The sequence below is a fragment of the Oncorhynchus mykiss genome, chromosome 8 (assembly GCF_013265735.2).
Source record: "Oncorhynchus mykiss isolate Arlee chromosome 8, USDA_OmykA_1.1, whole genome shotgun sequence".
Taxonomy (NCBI): Eukaryota; Metazoa; Chordata; class Actinopteri; order Salmoniformes; family Salmonidae; genus Oncorhynchus; species Oncorhynchus mykiss.
Genome location: NC_048572.1, coordinates 36,469,124 through 36,488,516, shown reverse-complemented (window position 1 = coordinate 36,488,516; position 19,393 = coordinate 36,469,124). Strand labels below are relative to the sequence as shown.

General features: G+C 43.1%; 1 protein-coding gene across 4 annotated transcripts in view; it reads left to right on the top strand.

Annotated features, from left to right (window-relative positions):
- LOC110529236 (1-phosphatidylinositol 4,5-bisphosphate phosphodiesterase beta-1) overlaps positions 1–19,393 on the top strand; it is a 274,505-nt gene that overhangs the window by 2,222 nt on the left and 252,890 nt on the right. For all 4 annotated transcript variants that reach the window (XR_005052868.1, XM_036985415.1, XM_036985413.1 and 1 more), the window contains exon 2: positions 7,571–7,648. Coding sequence is in view for 3 of the 4 variants with exons in the window: in XM_036985415.1 (XP_036841310.1) it covers positions 7,571–7,648 (78 nt within the window). In the remaining variant the exon portion in view is untranslated. The remainder of the gene's footprint in view (positions 1–7,570; positions 7,649–19,393) is intronic.

Here is a 19,393-nt window from a genome sequence, read left to right as displayed (position 1 = left end):
CCATCCCCTTTTCTAGGCAATGGCTAATGGTACAACCCTTAAATCTTCATCAGCAGTAATGGGACGAAAAACTACTGTGACGGGTATATTCCCAAGGCCACAAAAGGCTGTCGCCACTCAGTCTGCCTGCTTCCCTCTGTCCCTTCACTCAAAGGAGAGCTGAGACAAAACCTGTTAACGATCACAATTACTCCGAAATGTGAAAAATTCCTTTAATTATGACAATTTCCTTCCCTAGTGTAAGATTTTGTCCAGAGCTAATTGAGGAAACCTTTTAGCTCTTAGCAGCCGATACTCTGAGATTGTGTGTGAATTCTGATCCAGGAGTAAGACTCTCTAAGAATTCCATAATGACTCAATGTGTTTGTAGCTGTGGCCAGGGAGAGTGGGGACATCAATATAAATGCAAAAAAAAGAAACGTCACTGTCAACAGCTTTTATTTTCAGCAAACTTATCATGTGTAAATATTTGTATGAACATAACAAGATTCAACAACTGAGACATGAACTGAACAAGTTCCACAGACATGTGACTAACAGAAATTGAATAATTTTTCCCTAAACAGAGGGGGGTCAAAATCAAAAGTAACAGTCAGTATCTGGTGTGGCCACCAGCTGCATTAAGTACTATAGGGCATCTCCTACTCATGGACTGCACCAGATTTGGCAGTTCTTGCTGTGAGATGTTACCCCACTCCTCCACCAAGGCACCTGCAAGTTCCCTGACATTTCTGGGGGGAATGGCCCTAGCCCTCACCCTCCGATCCAACAGGTCCCAGACGTGCTCAATGGGATAGAGATCCGGGCTCTTCGCTGGCCATGGCAGAACACTGACATTCCTGTATTGCAGGAAATCACGCACAGAACGAGCAGTATGGCTGGTGGCATTGTCATGCTGGAGGGTCATGTCAGGATGAGCCGGCAGGTAGGGTACCACATGAGGGAGGAATGTCTTCCCTGTAACGCACAGCGTTGAGATTGCCTGCAATGACAACAAGCTCAGTCCGATGATGCTGTGACACACCACCCCAGACCATGACGGACCCTCCACGTCCAAATCGACCCCGCTCCAGAGTACAGGCCTCGGTGTAACGCTCATTCCTTCAACAATAAACGCGAATCCGACCATCACCCCTGGTGAGTCAATACCGCAACTCATCAGTGAATAGCACTTTTTGCCAGTCCTGTCTGGTCCAGCGACGTTGAGTTTGTGCCCATAGGTGACGTTGTTGGCGGTGATGTCTGGTGAGGACCTGCCTTACAACAGGCCTACAAGCCCTCAATCCAGCCTCTCCCAGCCTATTGCTGGTTAGCGTGCACTGCGCCCGGCCCGCCACAGGAGTCGCTGGTGCGCGATGGGACAAGAATATCCCTACCGGCCAACCCCTCCCTAACCCGGACAACGCTAGGCCAATTGTGCGTCGCCCCACGGACCTCCCGGTCACGACAGAGCCTGGGCGCGAACCCAGGTCTCTGGTGGCACAGCTGGCGCCACCCGGGAGGCCCTTAAATTCTGATTTCTTAACTGCAAATTAAAATGAACATTATTTGAGAACTTTTTATTTGTGGTTTACACCAACAAAAAGCAACTATATCATCTATAAATACGTAAGTAAATGCAAAACACTTGTTTAGTTTACCTTCTTAGGTACAAATATTTAGGTGAAAGTTTAATATCGGCCGATAATATGGGTCAACCAATGTATCGGTCGTGCTCTAGTTTTATTCACGCCCGGACACTGCAGAACTAGCATGAGGAAGTCTATCACTGGTTGGTGTAAGTTTCTCAAAACCAAGTGATGTCTAGAGGTTGACCGATTAATCGGAATGGCTGATTAATTAGGGCCGATTTCAAGTTTTCATAACAATCGGTAATCTGCATTTTTGGACACCGATTGTGGCCGATTACATTGCACTCCACGAGGAGGCTGCGTGGCAGGCTGACTACATGTTACACGAGTGCAGCAAGGAACCAAGGTAAGTTGCTAGCTAGCATTAAACCTATCTTATAAAAAACAATCAATCTCAACATAATCACTAGTTAACTACACATGGTTGATGATATTACTAGTTTATCCAGCTTGTCCTGCGTTGCATATAATCGATGCAGTGCCTGTTAATTTCTCACCGAATCACAGCCTACTTCGCCAAACGGGTGATGATTTAACAAGCGCGTTCGCAAAAAAAGCACTATCGTTGCACCAATGTGTACCTAACCATAAACGTCAATGCCTTTCTTTAAAATCAATACACAAGTATATATTTTTAAACCTACATATTTAGTTAATATTGCCTGCTAACATTAATTTCTTTTAACTAGGGATATTGTGTCACTTCTCTTGCGTTCCGTGCAAGCAGAGTCTGTGTGTATGCAGCAGTTTGGTCCGACTGGCTCGTTGCGAACTGTGTGAATACCATTTCTTCCTGACAAAGACCGTAATAAATTTGCCAGAATTGTACATAATTATGACATAACATTGAAGGTTGTGCAATGGAACAGCAATATTTAGACTTAGGGTTGCCACCCATTCGATAAAATACGTAACGGTTCCGTATTTCATTGAAAGAATAAATGTTTTGTTTTTGAAATTATAGGTCATTAATATGGTCAAATCCGGAAACTATGACTCGTATTTCTGTGTGTTATTACGTTATAATTAAGTCTATGATTTGATATTTGATAGAGCAGTCTGATTGAGCTGTGGTAGGCAGCAGCAGGCATGTAAGCATTCATTGAAACAGCACTTTCGTGCATTTGCCAGCAGCTCTTCGCAATGCTTCAAGTGAGCTGTTTATGACTTGACTTCAAGCCTATCAACCCCCGAGATTAGGCTGGTGTAACCGATGTAAAATGGCTAGCTAGTTAGCGGGGTGCGCGCTAATAGCGTTTCAATCGGTGACGTCACTCGCTCTGAGACCTTGAAGTACTTGTTCCCCTTGCTCTGCAAGGGCCGCGGCTTTTGTGGAGCGATGGGTAACGATGCTTCGAGGGTGGCTGTTGTCGACGTGTCCCTGGTTCAAGCCCAGGTAGGGGCGAGGAGAGGGACGGAAGCTATACTGTTACACTGGCAATACTATAGTGCCTATAAGAACATCCAATAGTCAAAGGTATATGAAATACAAATGGCATAGAGCGAAATAGTCCTATAATTCCTATAATAACTACAACCTTAAACCTATCACCTGGGAATATTGAAGACTCATGTTAAAAGGAACCACCAGCTTTCATATCTTCTGAGCAAGGAACTTAACCTTTCTGATCTCCCCATCCCGGATCCGGGTTCGTGAATACAGACTCAAGCTCATTACCATAACGCAACGTTAACTATTCATGAAAATCGCAAATGAAATGAAATAAATATGCTAGCTCTCAAGCTTAGCCTTTTGTTAACAACACTGTCATCTCAGATTTTCAAAATATGCTTCTCAACCATTGCAAAACAAGCATTTGTGTAACAGTATTGATGGCTAACGTAGCATTTAGCATTAGCATTCAGCTGGCAACATTTACACAAAAAAACAGAAAAGCATTCAAAAAAATCATTTACCTTTGAAGAACTTCAGATGTTTTCAATGAGGAGACTCTCAGATAGCAAATGTTCAGTTTTTCCTGAAAGATTATTTGTTTAGGACAAATCGCTCCGTTTTCTGCGTCACGTTTAGCTATGAAAAAACCCCTGTATCCAGGATTGTGTAAATCTATCAGCAAGCTCATTAGCATAACACAACGTTAACTATTTATGAAAATCGCAAATGAAATGAAATAAATATGCCATCTCTCAAGCTTAGCCTTTTGTAAACAACACTGTCATCTCAGATTTTCAAAATATGCTTCTCAACCATAGGAAAACAATCATTTGTGTAAAAGTAGCTAGCTAGAGTTAGCATTTCGCGTTAACATTTAGCGTTAGCATTAGCGTTAGCATCCAGCACGCAACATTAACAAAAACATAAAAGCCTTCAAATAAAATCATTTACCTTTGAAGAACTTCTGATGTTTTCAATGAGGATACTCTCAGTTAGATAGCAGATGCTCAGTTTTTCCAAAAAGATTCCTTGTGTATTAGAAATAGCTCCGTTTTATACATCACATTTGGCTACCAAAAAAAATCCATAAATTCAGTCCTCAAAACGCAAACTTTTTTCCAAATTAACTCCATAATATCGACTGAAAACATGGCAAACGTTGTTTAGAATCAATCCTCAAGGTGTTTTTCACATATCTCTTCATTGATACATCGTTCTTGGACACATGCTTTCTCTCCTGAATCCCAGGAGAAAATGCCCGCACCTGAAGATTACGCACAAATTTAGACAAAGGACACCGGGCGGACCTCTGGAAAATGTAGTCTCTTATGGCCAATCTTCCAATGATATGCCTACAAATACGTCACAATGCTGCTAAGACCTTGGGCGAACGACAGAAAGTGTAGGCTCATTCCTTGCGCAATCACAGCCATATAAGGAGAGAATGGAAAACAGAGCTTCAGAAATTCTGCTAATTCCTGGGTGATGCATCATCTTGGTTTCGCCTGTAGAATGAGTTCTGGGGCACTTACAGACAAAATCTTTGCAGATTCTGAAACTTCAGAGTGTTTTCTTTCCAAAACTGTCAAGAATATGCATAGTCGAGCATCTTTTCGTGACAAAATATCGCGCTTAAAACGGGAACGTTTTTTATCCAAAAATGAAATAGCGCCCCTAGAGCTCTAAGAGGTTAAACGTTAGCTTTTTTATATGGCACATATTGCACTTTTACTTTCTTCTCCAACACTTTGTTTTTGCATTATTTAAACCAAATTGAACATGTTTCATTATTTATTTGAGACTAAATTGATTTTATTGATGTATTATATTAAGTTAAAATAACTGTTCATTCAGCATTGTTGTAATTGTCATTATTACAAATATATATATATAAAAATTGGCCAATTAATCGGTATCGGCCTTTTTTCGTCCTCCAATAATCGGTATCGGTATCGGCGTTGAAAAATCATAATCGGTCGACCTCTAGTGATATCGCCCAAAAAGTGTATGTATATATAAAAGTGTATATACAATATCCCATTTACATAAAAAATAGAGATTTGGTTGAAAAAATATATGTACTATGAATCTGGACCACATCGTTACGCAGATTGTCACTGGTGACCAGCCATCTTTAGATCTCTCAGTCTGATATACAACATCATCCATGAAATCCTCTGTGAAGTTTAGGACTAAAAGTTGTAACATTCTGCTGAAGACAAACACTTAGCCATGCCCAGACTTATTTTGTGTCATTATTGTCATCGTAATACCAGTACTCGATATAGTGCATCTGTCATCTGATTTGTTGTGAGTCATGGCATGCTTTTTATGTGTGTAAGTTGACCATTTGCGATTTTATTTTCTTTCTTTCTGTTCTTTCTTTCTTTCCTTCTTTCCTTCTTTCCTTCTCTCGATTTTGCTCCCTCTCTCTCTCTCTCTCTCTCTCGCTCTCTCTCTCGCTCTCTCTCTCTCTCTCACACTCCTTCTCTGTCTATATGGAATAGAGTAGGATTGATACGATTGCAATCAATTCTGTTTAGAGTGGTCAGCGTGTACATCAGGTAACACCAGTTCAGGTTACCCTGTTACAGGTGACCAGAACCCAATGATGATCTCTCACCCGCCAACCCTCTGTTTCCAGTCAGACAGCTATAGGCCGTAAGAAATCTTCTAAATACTAGACCTCTTGGGCCAGTTTCCCAGATCCAGGCTAAACCTACTCCTGGACTAAAAAGGGATTCGCCATTGAATATGCTTTTTAGTCCAGGACTAGTAACTGACCCCCTAGTAACTAAGACAGTCCTTATTTAAAATCACAAGGGAGATACAGTATATACACTGAACAAAAATATAAACGTTTCATGAGCTGGAATAAATGATCCCAGAAATGTTCCATAAAATGTGTTTACATCCCTGTTTAGTGAGTATTTCTCCTTGCCAAGATAATCCATCCACCTGACAGGTGTGGCATATCAAGAAGCTGATTAAGCAGCATCGTCATCACACAGGTGAATTTCTGCAAACTGTCAGAAACGGTCTCAGGGCAGCTCATCTGTGCGCTCGTTGACCTCACCAGGGTCTTGACCTGACTGCAGTTCGGCGTTGTAACCAACTTCAGTGGGCAAATGCTCACCTTCGATGGCCACAGGCACCCTGGAGAAGTGTGCACTTCACGGATGAATCCCGATTTCAACTGTACCGGGCAGATGGCCGAGCGGTTTTCTGATGAGCCCCATGGTGGCAGTGAGGTTATGGTATGGGGAGGCGTAAGCTACGGACAATGAAGACAATTGCATTTTATCGATGGCAATTTGAATAAGACAGAGATATCATGACGAGATCCTGAGGCCCATTATCGTGCCATTCATCCGCTGCCATCACCTCATACTCACCAGACATGTCACCCATTGAGCATGTTTGGGATGCTCTGGATCGACGTGTACGACAGTGTGTTCCAGTTCCCGCCAATATCCAGCAACTTTGGACAGCCATTGAAGAGGACAGGGACAACATTCCACATGGCCACAATCAACAGCCTGATCAACTCTATGCGATGGAAATGTGTCTCTCTGCATGAGGCAAATGGTGGTCACACCAGATACTGACTGGTCTTCTAATCCACTTCACTTTTTTTAAGGGAGCTTTGACCAACAGATGCATATCTGTATTCCCAGTCATGGTGAATCCATAGATTAGGGCCTGTTTTGACTGATTTCCTTATATGAACTGAAACTCAGTAAAATCTTTGAAATTGTTGCATGTTGCGTTTCCATTCTTCTTCAGTGTATGTAATCTGCCCCCTCACATGATGTCATAGCACGCATACAACCTTCAACATAGTGAACAGCATACAGTAGTGGACCTATACCATTTTAAAAGGGCGGCTGTGGACTCTGGTCAAAAGTAGTGCACTATACAGGGAATAGGGTGCCATTTGGGAAGCTGACTTTGTCTTAGACACTTTTTTCAGAATCTATTATGTCTCATTCTCTGATGCAGCATGGGCGATATCTTGGAATCCTTTTGAAGAGTCCCAGCTTCACAGTGTGTCCAATTGTACTGTATGTATTCCTGTATGATTCATCAGGCCTTAGGACAGGCGGACAGGAAGACAATCAGTCAGTGTGTTCAGCTGAGTGCTGTGCTGGGCTGGCAACTATGGACAGAAACGCCACGGCTTTTTATAGAAGCAGCCAACAGTATCTGCCTTTGCTACGTTGTGTAAAGACGGCCCTGGGCTGGGACTGTTACTGTGTGTGTGTGTGTGTGTGGTGACATAATGCCTTGGTGTTGTCCTTTTGTAGGATGGTGTCTGAAAGACAATAGCATACGCGGCAGGTTTCTTCTGTTTCAATACACACACGCGGCAGCTCTCTCCTGTTTCAATCAAAGCCCGCTGTTTTCAGCACAGCGGAACGGAAGCAGCTCTCTGTCGCATTCAATCACGCAACAAAATGATACACACACTTTAACAACATGTGCTCTGTCCAGCACACACATTTCTAGCTCTCACAAATGGAATGCTTTCCTCTCTCAACAGGACTCCACTACGGTGACCCCTGTGACCTTACGAGTCGACCCCCAGGGCTACTTCCTGTACTGGACTGACCAGAACAAGGTAAGAACAAAGATATTACACAGAAGAAGATAATAACAAAGGCATTTCACAGATTGAAGATAATTTTGGTAACATCCCATTTCCTTTTCAGAGTCGAGAGAACTTTGGTTGAACCAGGAAACAATTGTTTATTTGTAAAGGTAGACATGTCAGAGATACTCTTCATTTAGATGGAAGTGCCTTTAGAAGGAATTGGGTTGTCCATAGTGTAGCACTGAGAGATAATGTTGCTCTATGAAACTGTAGACGCAGCATTCCAGCACCACTCCTAAAATACTACCCTAAGCAGGTGAGGCAGGACATACTCACAGATCAGTGGTCAATGTCCTGCTCAGGGTGGGTTTTGTTGGGGTAGAACTGGAGTTGACAGCTACTCCCTGTCCCCACTTCCCCTCATAATCAACAACAACAACAACACACAAGTCACGAGCAGTATATTGTTTGAGTGGCTCTTGGCAGTCGATGCTAGGCTCATACTAGCTTTACCTTCTTACTGCAATCCTATGTGGGAGGTGATCTGAGCTGAATCAGTGACATTTGCACAGGCAGCTATCCCTAGAAACCACCAGGGTCACGTCTGTCCTTACTACAAGAACCAGTCAGAGGAGAGGGGAAAATATATAGCCACTATCCCTTAAGAGCGGAGGCTATTAGTAAAGAGAGCAGGAAAAGACCAGAGGTGTGTGGGGGGGAGGGGGGGGGGGGGGGTGTATAGAGGTGGCGTCTCAGTCAGCAGTCCTGTCCCTGCCCCGGTCTGGTGGTATAGTGAAATAACTCCATCTGTTTCAACACAAAATCAATGGCTCTAACTGTGACTGGCTCTGCTGAGGCACACGCGCACGCACGCACGCACACACACACACACACACACACACACACACACACACACACACACACACACACACACACACACACACACACACACACACACACACACACACACACACACACACACACACACACACACACACCTCCAGACACATAGATAATATAAAGCCAGCAAGTCATCACTTCTGCCCTCTGCAGTATATAAATACAGACAGCTTGCTACTGGCCCTGATTTTTACTCACCACATAATTACCTCTGGTTCTAAGTACATTAATGTACCCTTGCAATTTGTACCTTAAAAGAGGCAATAGTGTACCTTAGGGGACAAGATAGTAAAGGTACAAAAGCGTACATTTGGAAAAGGTACACATTTGCCTTTTTAGGGTATCACCATAGGGACAAAGCAGCTTGTTCTTTTTAAGTGGCAAAAATGTAGCTCTAAAAGGTTTTTGGCTGTTGTTCAACACTGCAGGGTGTAATGCCTTATTTGCATATTTCCCAGGGTGCCTTTCAAGTGAATTTTAGTTACCAGTACCACCCATGACTGTGTTTTGCTAGAGTCATGATTGTTGCATTCAAAGGCCTTCAGGCCTATAACCTTCACATAGTAAGTGCCTAAGTGAATATTTTATATTTGAAATGACAATACATGACATACTATAGGTCATAAGGCCATACTTTGACAGCCTAGTTTACCCCCAACACAATGGTCTGAAACTGCTGGGTTGCAGGCCACATCAGGCAAGTCACTTTATGCTGGCTTTCAAAGTGATATGAAATTCCTATTGGAATCCAGACAGATTTAGGATTTCCAAACATGTTCAATGAGCATGCAATCAATGAGCATGAAAAAACACACAATGAATTTTTGTTTTTATCAACCTGAAATAGGACATACTGGGAAATATGATAGTGATGGGTGTGGTTTTTGAGAGTATCTGATGACTGTACCTTAATATTCAAAATATTGTGAACAAAAATGTACCATTATACTAGATTATCTGCATGTATACCATGTGAGATTATATGTGTACCTCTGAAGGTAAATTGTGTGTTTTTTAAAATATTTTTGTATCCCCGGCAACAATACTACGCTAACCGTACCATTTATTTTCTATATTTCTCCCTAACAGAGCATCTCCCTGTAGGAACACAGAGGTGTGTGTCTGGAAGAGAATGTGTATTTGTACAGTATGTGTGTGTACATGCCTGCACATCCTGTATACGCAGTGTTAACGTACTGTTACAATGTGTATTCGTGAAGGATGGATGGGGGGGGGGGGGATCGGTACAGTAGAGTATTGGGACGCAATATCATTTTGATTTTCGATTCTATAGTTTTTTTTTATTCAAATCTGCATTTCTCCTCTTATACTTTGGCCTCAATCTTCTTTAGAAAAGGCGAGGCAACATGTTTTCAGCTCTTTTAGTTCCCTGACTGATCAACACCTGTGTTTATTATGGCTCTCTCTTGTCCCTCTGCAGCAGACAGACAGTATAGTGAAATGTGTCTGGAACAGCGAATTGCAGTACAATAGCTGTGTCGAATTGCAATCGTGATGCATATAGTATCGTAACACATATTGTATAGACACTTAAGTATGGGGGTAGTATTTGATGTGAGGTCCATGCCTTGGTTTTGAAGGTTTGTGCTTTATGTGTTTTCTTTTGCGTACCGTGATAAACGTACCGTTGCCCACGTCCTTACACATGTGCACTGTCCTGTCCACTGTGTGTGTGTGTGCGTGCGCGTGCGCGTGCGTGCGTGCAACATCCTGGTGGCCTGCAGAGCTGGAGCATTCCTTACATTCCTCAGGAGAAGAGAAGCAGTGGACAGATCGTGCCTCTATAGCTGTTACACACACACACACACACACACACACACACACAGCTTATTGTAGTATTCACTCAGCCGACCATGTGTGTGGGGGAGCGTGCATGCATGCGTGCATACATTTTTTATAAAAGCCTGTCTCACGAGATTGCCTCTATTTGTATCCCTTAGATTAAGTCTTACAGGGAGACTGCCAGGCAGTTTAGTTTAAAGGGGATTACGTACTTTTGTTCAGTGGTGGTAGTTATCCAGGTGTTTGTATGTGGTTGAGTGGGACCAAGACATCTGGCCGGAACTATTCAATGCCATGTTTCAGTGCAAAACCGAAGAACGTGCCCAAATCCTCAAACCGCTCAGTGAGAGAGATCCTGGCACTGAGTCGTGGCACTGTGTGCCTGCTGTGTGCCTGCTGTGTGCCTGCTGTGTGCGTGCTGTGTGCGTGCGTGTGTTTGTGCATGTGTGTGTCTGTGCATGCGTGTTTGTGAATGAGTCCAGCATCCCAGCATCTGTGTCTCTCTGCCATGTTGTATTCTTAAACAGACCGCCGGTATGTAAACTCACGCGGTCATAATACTGAGATGTTAGTGTGTGTGTCTCCAAGTCCATTTGTCTCTTGTTTTATGTCCCCGTGTGTACTCCCTCAACCCGACCAGACCTAATCCGCACCCCTCGGAATCACGTACATGCACAAATCTGTACACACACACACACACACACACACACACACACACACACACACACACACACACACACACACACACACACACACACACACACACACACACAAAAACAAACACCACCAGGCCAAAAGTTCAGTCATCACTCATCACCGATATTGTCTTAACAGAGGATTAACATGACACACACCTCTGTACGCTACGGCCAATGTTGTTGGCTAGTTTACATATCCCTGTCGTTCCATAGGCAGTGTCATGGCAACTAGAGAACAGCCTATCTCAGTCACTATCAGCGCACAAAACATTTGGCTATAAATTTTACATATGGTGTGTGACACGCCCGCATACACACTCACACACACACACACATTCCTTCACTGCCCAACAAGCAACAGGTGCCTCTGTGAAGGGTATAAATAAAGTATTCTCCCATTGGTGGAGAGCGCTTCTCAGGAAAGCGTTGCGTAATCTGGAGTGTTTGATGGACCTCACCAAATGAACAGCCATTTGGTCTAGTTGCCATGGTAGCCTTGAAATGCCAGGTGCAGTCGTCTCTTATTCCGTCTTCAGATTTTCAATGAGTTGCTTTTGTTATCGATCTCATCTGATGTTTGCGCTCCATTCAGGTTATTGGAGCTGTGTGTGTCCGTGCGAATTGTGGATGCATTCGTGCTTGTGTTTGTGCATGTGCGTGTGCGTGCGTGTGTGTGTGTTGTGAAGGAGGGTCAGGTCAGGGAGAAGGGTGGAAGGTTTCTCTAGGGACACTCCAGTTTCAGATCCCAGCCTCTCTCACTAAATGGCATGTCTCTCAGTTACAGTTGGTGGTTAGGCAAAGATCGTTTTGTGCATAGTATAGTTGCGCTACACAGATTTGAATAGAGTATTACAGAATTGAATAGAATAAGAGATGTGTAAATGAATTACCCTTCAGCGTATTGTAGTATGTGCAGCTGTGCTCATCTACAGCCTGGGAAGGCAGCTAATCTCTGCAAGAGTAGCCTTTTTCACTTGAAATAAGTGTTGTTGTTGATATAGTCTGGATAGGGTAATTCTAGTTACCCTAGTGCTACCCGTCTACCTAGCTTCCTACTCTATCATTGCTTTGAACTGCTGAATGCTCAGTACATGTGGCTGTGAAGTGTTGGAACATTGCATTTGTGCATTTGTGACCGATTGGTGGCTGTGTCCGTTGGAGGGGGTAGTTTTCTTCACCTCTGCTAGGCAATCAGCAATTATAGGGACGTAAAATAACAGTTTTATTTTTTCATGTTTTTCATGTTTTGGATCTCAAAAAAAATTACAAGTTCTTAATAGAAAAAAAAGAATAAATTGGGCGTTCCAAGTCCACAACAATGCTTAAACCACATCAAGAGACCACTTTTGAGGTCTTTGAAAAATGTGAGGAATGTAGATTTTTGGGTGTCGTTACCCTTCAATTCCAGTGCATCTTACCAGAAGATTCTTTATTAGCATCATCGCTAACGGCTACACAAAGTGTTAGACGCGCACACTGCACATACACAGATAGGGGGAATTCTCTTTGCCTCTTCAGAAATTTGGAGGAAATACGAATCACTGGTGCAGTCTGTTCATGTCTTATGATAAACTTGGGAACATTTAATTACTTGGTTCCCTACTAAGTTCAATAAATGTTACGATATTGTTGAATTCCATTTTAATGTCTGGATTCCGTGGTTCCGTCCGCATTCTCCGCATTGAGGATTTTATAGGGCCCTACAATTAGTGTTAGTACTTTAGCCTCTCCCAGTTTTTCAGTGGCTACAGTAAGCGGCAGTCTTGTCAGATGGTGGTGTTGTCTCCCATAACGAAGACTGTGGCCAAAACAAAGACATTCTGCAGAATTGTTCTGCGATGTTACTCGAGGAAGGAAAGAGAGGAAGGCTTCACACCACTCTCTTACTTGGGAATGTTACCTCGTTATTTTCAGATGATCTAATTTTGCTCTTTTGTATGTATGTTGTGTGATTTCCATGCCTGCTTACTCCTGTCACTATAGGTTTTACAGATGCGCCCCACCCCGTGGTTTCAACCCTTCTAATCTAGTGTACCCTGCACGCTACCCTACACTTAATGGACTTTAAGCAATAATATATCCACATGTTGAATCTCCCACACACACACACACACACACACACACACCATGTCTTGCCTCCATCGTAACAGAGTTCCCAGACGGTGCAATTCTGTTGGATTCCTTGGCTGGAGCTGCTCCTTTCGTCAGCACTATGGGACAGAGACGGACGTAAATCTACAGCCAATACGCCCACAGAAAACTTCTAGACAAGAGAGAGGGAAAGAGGGAGAGATATGGGTAGGGGGGTACTGGTGGAGGGAGAGAGAGAGGGATGGCAAGTTATAGGAAAATGGTGGTGGAGAATGATGGAGAGAGAGGCAGGCAGACAGAGAGCTCGAGGGAGAGATACAGAGAGAGGGTTGAAGAGTACACAAGAGAGAAAGAGAGATAGAGAGGGGTGAGGCGGGATAAAACCTGGAGAGCTGGCCAGTAAATTTAGGATGGTTGGTTATGGGAGCCAAAGAGAGGAATTGATGAGTTTGCTTTCCTGGAAACAATCTCCCTTGTTCTTTCTATCATGTCAGCCATAGCATGGTGTCTTGCCATTTGTCTAATGAGACTATTTCACGGGACATTATCATTTTTAGACATGATTGAGTGTGACAGTTTATTTTGATAGCTTTTTTGGGAATTGCGGACATTCTCCTGCTGTATAATTACTGTGATTATCTGTCGTTGTTAGCCGAGCGACTCGCTGTTGTTTCCCTCCACGCAGTCTGCCTTGTGTTCAGCCAGTTGGCCGTAACACTGTGTGTGTGTGTGTGTGTGTGTGTGTAGGACTGGATGACTCATAGACTTCATAACCATGACACAGAAATCGATGCCAGTGTAGACATGCAGAGAGGACTGTCATCGTCCCTCAAAGAACAAGGACAGGGCGATATTGATATGATGTCTTGACATCGCAATGACTCGGAAATGATTTATCCGTTTTCAGGGCTGGACCGAACCAGGTCTCATCTAAGTCCCAGAGGCTCTCCACTCTCCACGGCTCTGACATTTGAATCAATCAGTCATTTGGAAACAGCGCCGTCCATAATGGGATGTGTCACCGACTTTCTCTACTGTACTTTCACAATAGGACGTGTCGTTGAGTGTCTCTCTTGGTATTTCTTCGATGGGATTTCCTGCAGGTGATCTTGCAGGTGACAGTTTGAGAAATGGACACTGACAGTCTCTCCTTTGGTTTAAATGCCAGGCCCACTCCTGTTCTGGTGCCTCCACACTCGTTTTGTATTTTCTAACAGGCTTAAGATGGAAAAGGGTCAAATCAATGAAAAAACGAACTGAAAAAAAGTGAAAGTGGAAAATGATGACCTGCCAGACATGCCTGCCAGACATGAACTTAGACACGGGAACAAAATATACATGTTCTATGTATTGCCAGGCTTCCTCTGATGAAGGTGACACGCTTTCTGAGCATCAACAGTGAAAGAGGGATGAAAAGATTAAAAACGCTGCCAGACTCTGATGGATTTACGGCGGTTGTATGACTAGAATCTATCCGTTGCCTTTCTTGAGGAGGGGAGCAACTCTGGCCAAAAATATATATTTTTGCTTGGGTTAGCCGTGTTGGCCCTGCTCCCCTTTGTGAATTCTGATTAGTATTGCTTATTTTCCACTGCTACAGGCTATGGTACACACACACACACACACACACACATACACACACACACACACACACACACACACACACACACAGTGGCACTGACCTCTGTTCATTTCCTCTCTAAGCTGTTGTACCTCATTCAGAAAAAGTCAAACCGTCAGAGAGAAGGGATGCTCCCTACACTCAGAAACACAAATGTGACAAAGCAAACTTCACTTCCAGCCAGTCTCTCTCTCTCTCTCTCATCACACGTCCCGCGTCCTTGTTTGAACTCACATGTAACAAAAGCCAACGGCTGCTCTATTATACAGCTCTGAACGTGGAGCCTGCCAGAGGTAGTTTCATAGTATATATATATATATATATATATATATGAGGTGGAACAGTAGAGATGAGGCTTATCCTTCTCTCCGAGGTGACGTTATTTATAACGTTTATGTTGGCCTATTTCTGCGTGCACCCATTATTCAAAACCCTCCCCGACACCGCTCATTCAAATCACCTGACACGGTTCACACACAGAGAATACGGCACACCAATTTGAATAACTGCTACAGCGTGCTCCCTCGGGATGTCAGTGGAAGAAAGCAAAGGGAAAGGCCCAACAGCAGGGACAAAAGACGCACTCTACACACCAGCGTTATTTTATACGCCACACCTGTTTGCACTGTACACGTATGTGTTTCCACAAATTCCAAGGTGTGACAGAACATCTCCCCACATCTCTCGCTGTGTTGTTTACCTTTCATTGTCGAGAAGCTTTGAGTGAGCGAACAGTGCACACAGAGTACTGCGTGTGTGAAGTATGTATGTTATTGTTTGCCTGCGCTGGAGGCTCTGTTCAATCAAAATGTGATGTGGACTAGAGCATTCTACAGATGGCTGACGGTGGAACAGACAGAACAGTCTTTATCGCCACAGAACAGAACACACCAGACCACAGCTCTCTCCTCTCTCTTTCTCTCTCTTGTCCACTCCTGTCTCCTGCTCTCTCCTTCTATCTCTCTCCTATTCTCTCGCTCTGGTTTTTATCTCTGTCTGACTTGGACACATGCACAGGTTCTTTATCCCACCTTCGCAGCTCTTCCCTGAGTTAGATATCATGCGTTGTTTTCCACAGTGATAATGAGATATTGTGAAAGCCATTGATTAGAATATGTGATTTGTTTGTTCGCATATCCAACGGACAGCCAGCGAGATGTTAGTTTTGTTTGAATATTTGACAGTGAGATAATATGATAACGGCTGTTAAAAACCATGATCCAGCAAGTGATTTGTTTGTTCAAACTGCACCAAGAAATATTGCCAAGTAGATTCTTGTTTCATCAAAGTGTCCTCGTTGTTCCCCGTGCAGTTAAGTTATTAATGTGCTTGAGGTCTGTGGCTGTCAACCTTCTGTACGGAGTGAATAGCGCATGTGAATAGAAGAGGGGTGCGGCCAGCCACAGTCCTTTAAGTGCATTTCCAACAGCCAGCGGGAATATCACAGTATGGAGTACACGCCACTTGTCCCTCTCTGTCAAAGCGGCTAGTGCCTTCACACACACACAAGGGTGACATCAGCCAGTGACCCATAGCAACGAAATGTAACAAACATTATAGACGAGCAAAAAAAAAAGATTGCTGAAACAGATCGCACGCATAAAAGCATAGTCACAGGCAACAGAAATTATTCATCAAAAAATGGATTAGAAAACAATGGGCCTCCCGGGTGGGACAGTGGTCTAGGGCTGTGGTCAGTTGCTGTGCCACCAGAGACTCTGGGTTCGCTAGGCCAACGTATAATTGGCCTAGCGTCGTCCGGGTTAGGGAGGGCTTGGCCGGTAGGGATGTCCTTCTCTCATCACGCACCAGCGACTCCTGTGGCGGCCCGGGCGCAGTGCGCGCTAAACAGGTCGCCCCAGGTGCACGGTGTTTCCTCGGACCAGTTGTTGCGGCTGACTTCCGAGTTAAGCGAGTGAGTGTTAAGAAGCATGGCTTGGCGGGTCATGTTTTGGAGGACGCATGACTCGACCTTCGCCCATTGGGGAGTTGCAGCGAGGAGACAAGATCGTAATCACCAAAATAAAATGTATAAAATAATAATAATGATAGAGCAGAATCCAGTCCAGGATTAATTGAAAATGAATGGGCCACCCTGTCTGCCGGGTGCTGTCTGTCAGAGAATTTACTGTCTGATTTTCATGTCAGGCCATGACGACCAAGCTTACTATTGGTAAAATATAGCTGCTCTCGCTTCCTTGTGTATATATAGCATATACAGTTGAAGTCAGAAGTTTACATACACCTTAGCCAAATACATTTGAACTCAGTTTTTCACAATTCCTGACATTTAATCCTAGTAAATATTCCTTGTCTTAGGTCAGTTAGGATCACCACTTTATTTTAAGAATGTGAAATGTCAGAATAATAGTAGAGAGAATGATTTATTTCAGCTTTTATTTCTTTCATCACACTCCCAGTGGGTCAGAAATGTACATACACTCAATTAGTATTTGGTAGCATTGCCTTTAAATTGTTGAACTTGGGTGAAACATTTCGGGTAGCCTTCCACAAGCTTCCCACAATAAGTTGGGTGAATTGTGTCCCATTCCTCCTGACAGAGCTGGTGTAACTGAGTCAGCTTTGTAGGCCTCCTTGCTCGCACACGCTTTTTCAGTTCTGCCCACAAATGTTCTATTGGATTGAGGTTAGGGTTTTGTGATGGCCCTTCCAATACCTTGACTTTGTTGTCCTTAAGCCATTTTGCCACAATGTTGGAAGTATGCTTGGGGTCATTGTCCATTTGAAAGACACATTTGCAACCAAGCTTTAACTTCCTGACTGATGTCTTGAGATGTTGCTTCAATATATCCACATAATTTTCCATCCTCATGATGCCATCTATTTGAAGTGCACCAGTCCCTCCTGCAGCAAAGCACCCCCACAACATGATGCTGCCACTCCGTGCTTCACGGTTGGGATGGTGTTCTTCGGCTTGCAAGCCTCCCCGTTTGTCCTCCAAACTTAACGCTGGTAATTATGGCCAAACAGTTCTATTTTTGTTTCATCAGACCAGAGGACATTTCTCCAAGAAGTACGATCTTCCTTCCCATGTGCAGTTGCAAACCATAGTCTGACTTTTTTATGGCAGTTTTGCTGAACGGCCTTTCAGGTTATGTCGATATAGGACTTTTACTGTGGATATAGATACTTTTGTACCGGTTTCCTCCAGCATCTTCACAAGGTCCTTTGCTGTTGTTCTGGGATTGATTTGCACTTTTCACACCAAAGTACGTTCATCTCTAGGAGACAGAACACGTCTCCTTCCTGAAAGGAAATTGCTCCCAAGGATGAACCAGACTTATGGAGGTCTACAATTGTTTTCCTGAGGTCTTGGCTGATTCTTTTGATTTTCCCATGATGTCAAGCAAAGAGGCACTGAGTTTGAAGGTAGGCCTTGAAATACATCCACAGGTACACCTCCAATTGACTCAAATGATGTCAATTAGCCTATCCGAAGCTTCTGAAGCCATGACATCATCTTCTGTCATTTTCCAAGCTGTTTAAAGGCACAGTCAACTTAGTGTATGTAAACTTCTGACCCACTGGATTTGTGATACAGTGAATTTTAAGTTAAATAATCTGTCTGTAAACAATTGTTGGAAAAATGACTTGTGTCATGCACAAAGTAGATGTCCTAACCAACTTTCCAAAACTATAGTTTGTTAACAAGACATTTGTGGAGTGGTTGAAAAAATAGTTAATGTTATGGACAGTGCTTTGTGTAGTGTGTTGCGTCTTTGGAAATGATGGTTCGAATCCCGGGTCTGCCACGGCATGGATGGACCAATTTACACTGTCAAAAATATAGTTCACCAAGCTACCAATTACTTCACACTGGAAGAAGTTAAGCTACACTACAGCTACCCTTGAGAAAAATATAGTTTACTTCACAAAAGTAGTTCACTACATCCAAACTACTTTGTGATATATTATCATATCTAAATCTGAAATGTCATAGACTACAAATAGCAAGAACAGATCACTCTGGGGTTATATGTTAACAGAATGTGTACTTTAGCCTATTAAACACACATGAGAATAAGGCAGTTCTCATGCCGAAGAATAACATCAATTCTTGCCCATATTTTCTGTTATTTTGGAGAAAAAAAGTAATGTGTAGTTCCAGTGGTTAGCTACGCTGCTATATGTAAAATAATAATAATAATAATAATAATAATAATAATAAGTAATAAACTACTAAAAACACAACCAAGATTTGAATATAGTTCAGCTCCCACCAAGCTCCTACAAAATATAGTTCAATTACTAGTTGAACTGCATGTAGTTCACTGCTCCCCAACACTGCTCATTCGACTGCTATGTACCATAAATGTGCAATTAAACGCAGAGTCTCAAATAGCCGCCTGTCCCTTTTTTAATAGCTGAGCAACGGCACACATTTCAGCAAATAAACGTCTGTTTCAAATAAACGGCGTGTCTAAACTAATTGTTTCCGAGGTTTTAATGTTTTGGTATGTTACATTAAATGATGAAATAATGACCAAAAAAAAAGGATGCCACTCAGTTTTTGTCGTCAGAAAGAAAGCGCTACCCATTGGCTGCTAAGAGCTGAGAACTGATAGCTAACCCTTGACATGTAGCTTACTGGCAAGCACAAAAACAGTCAACAACTTTGGGAGTACAGACCCCCAGAAA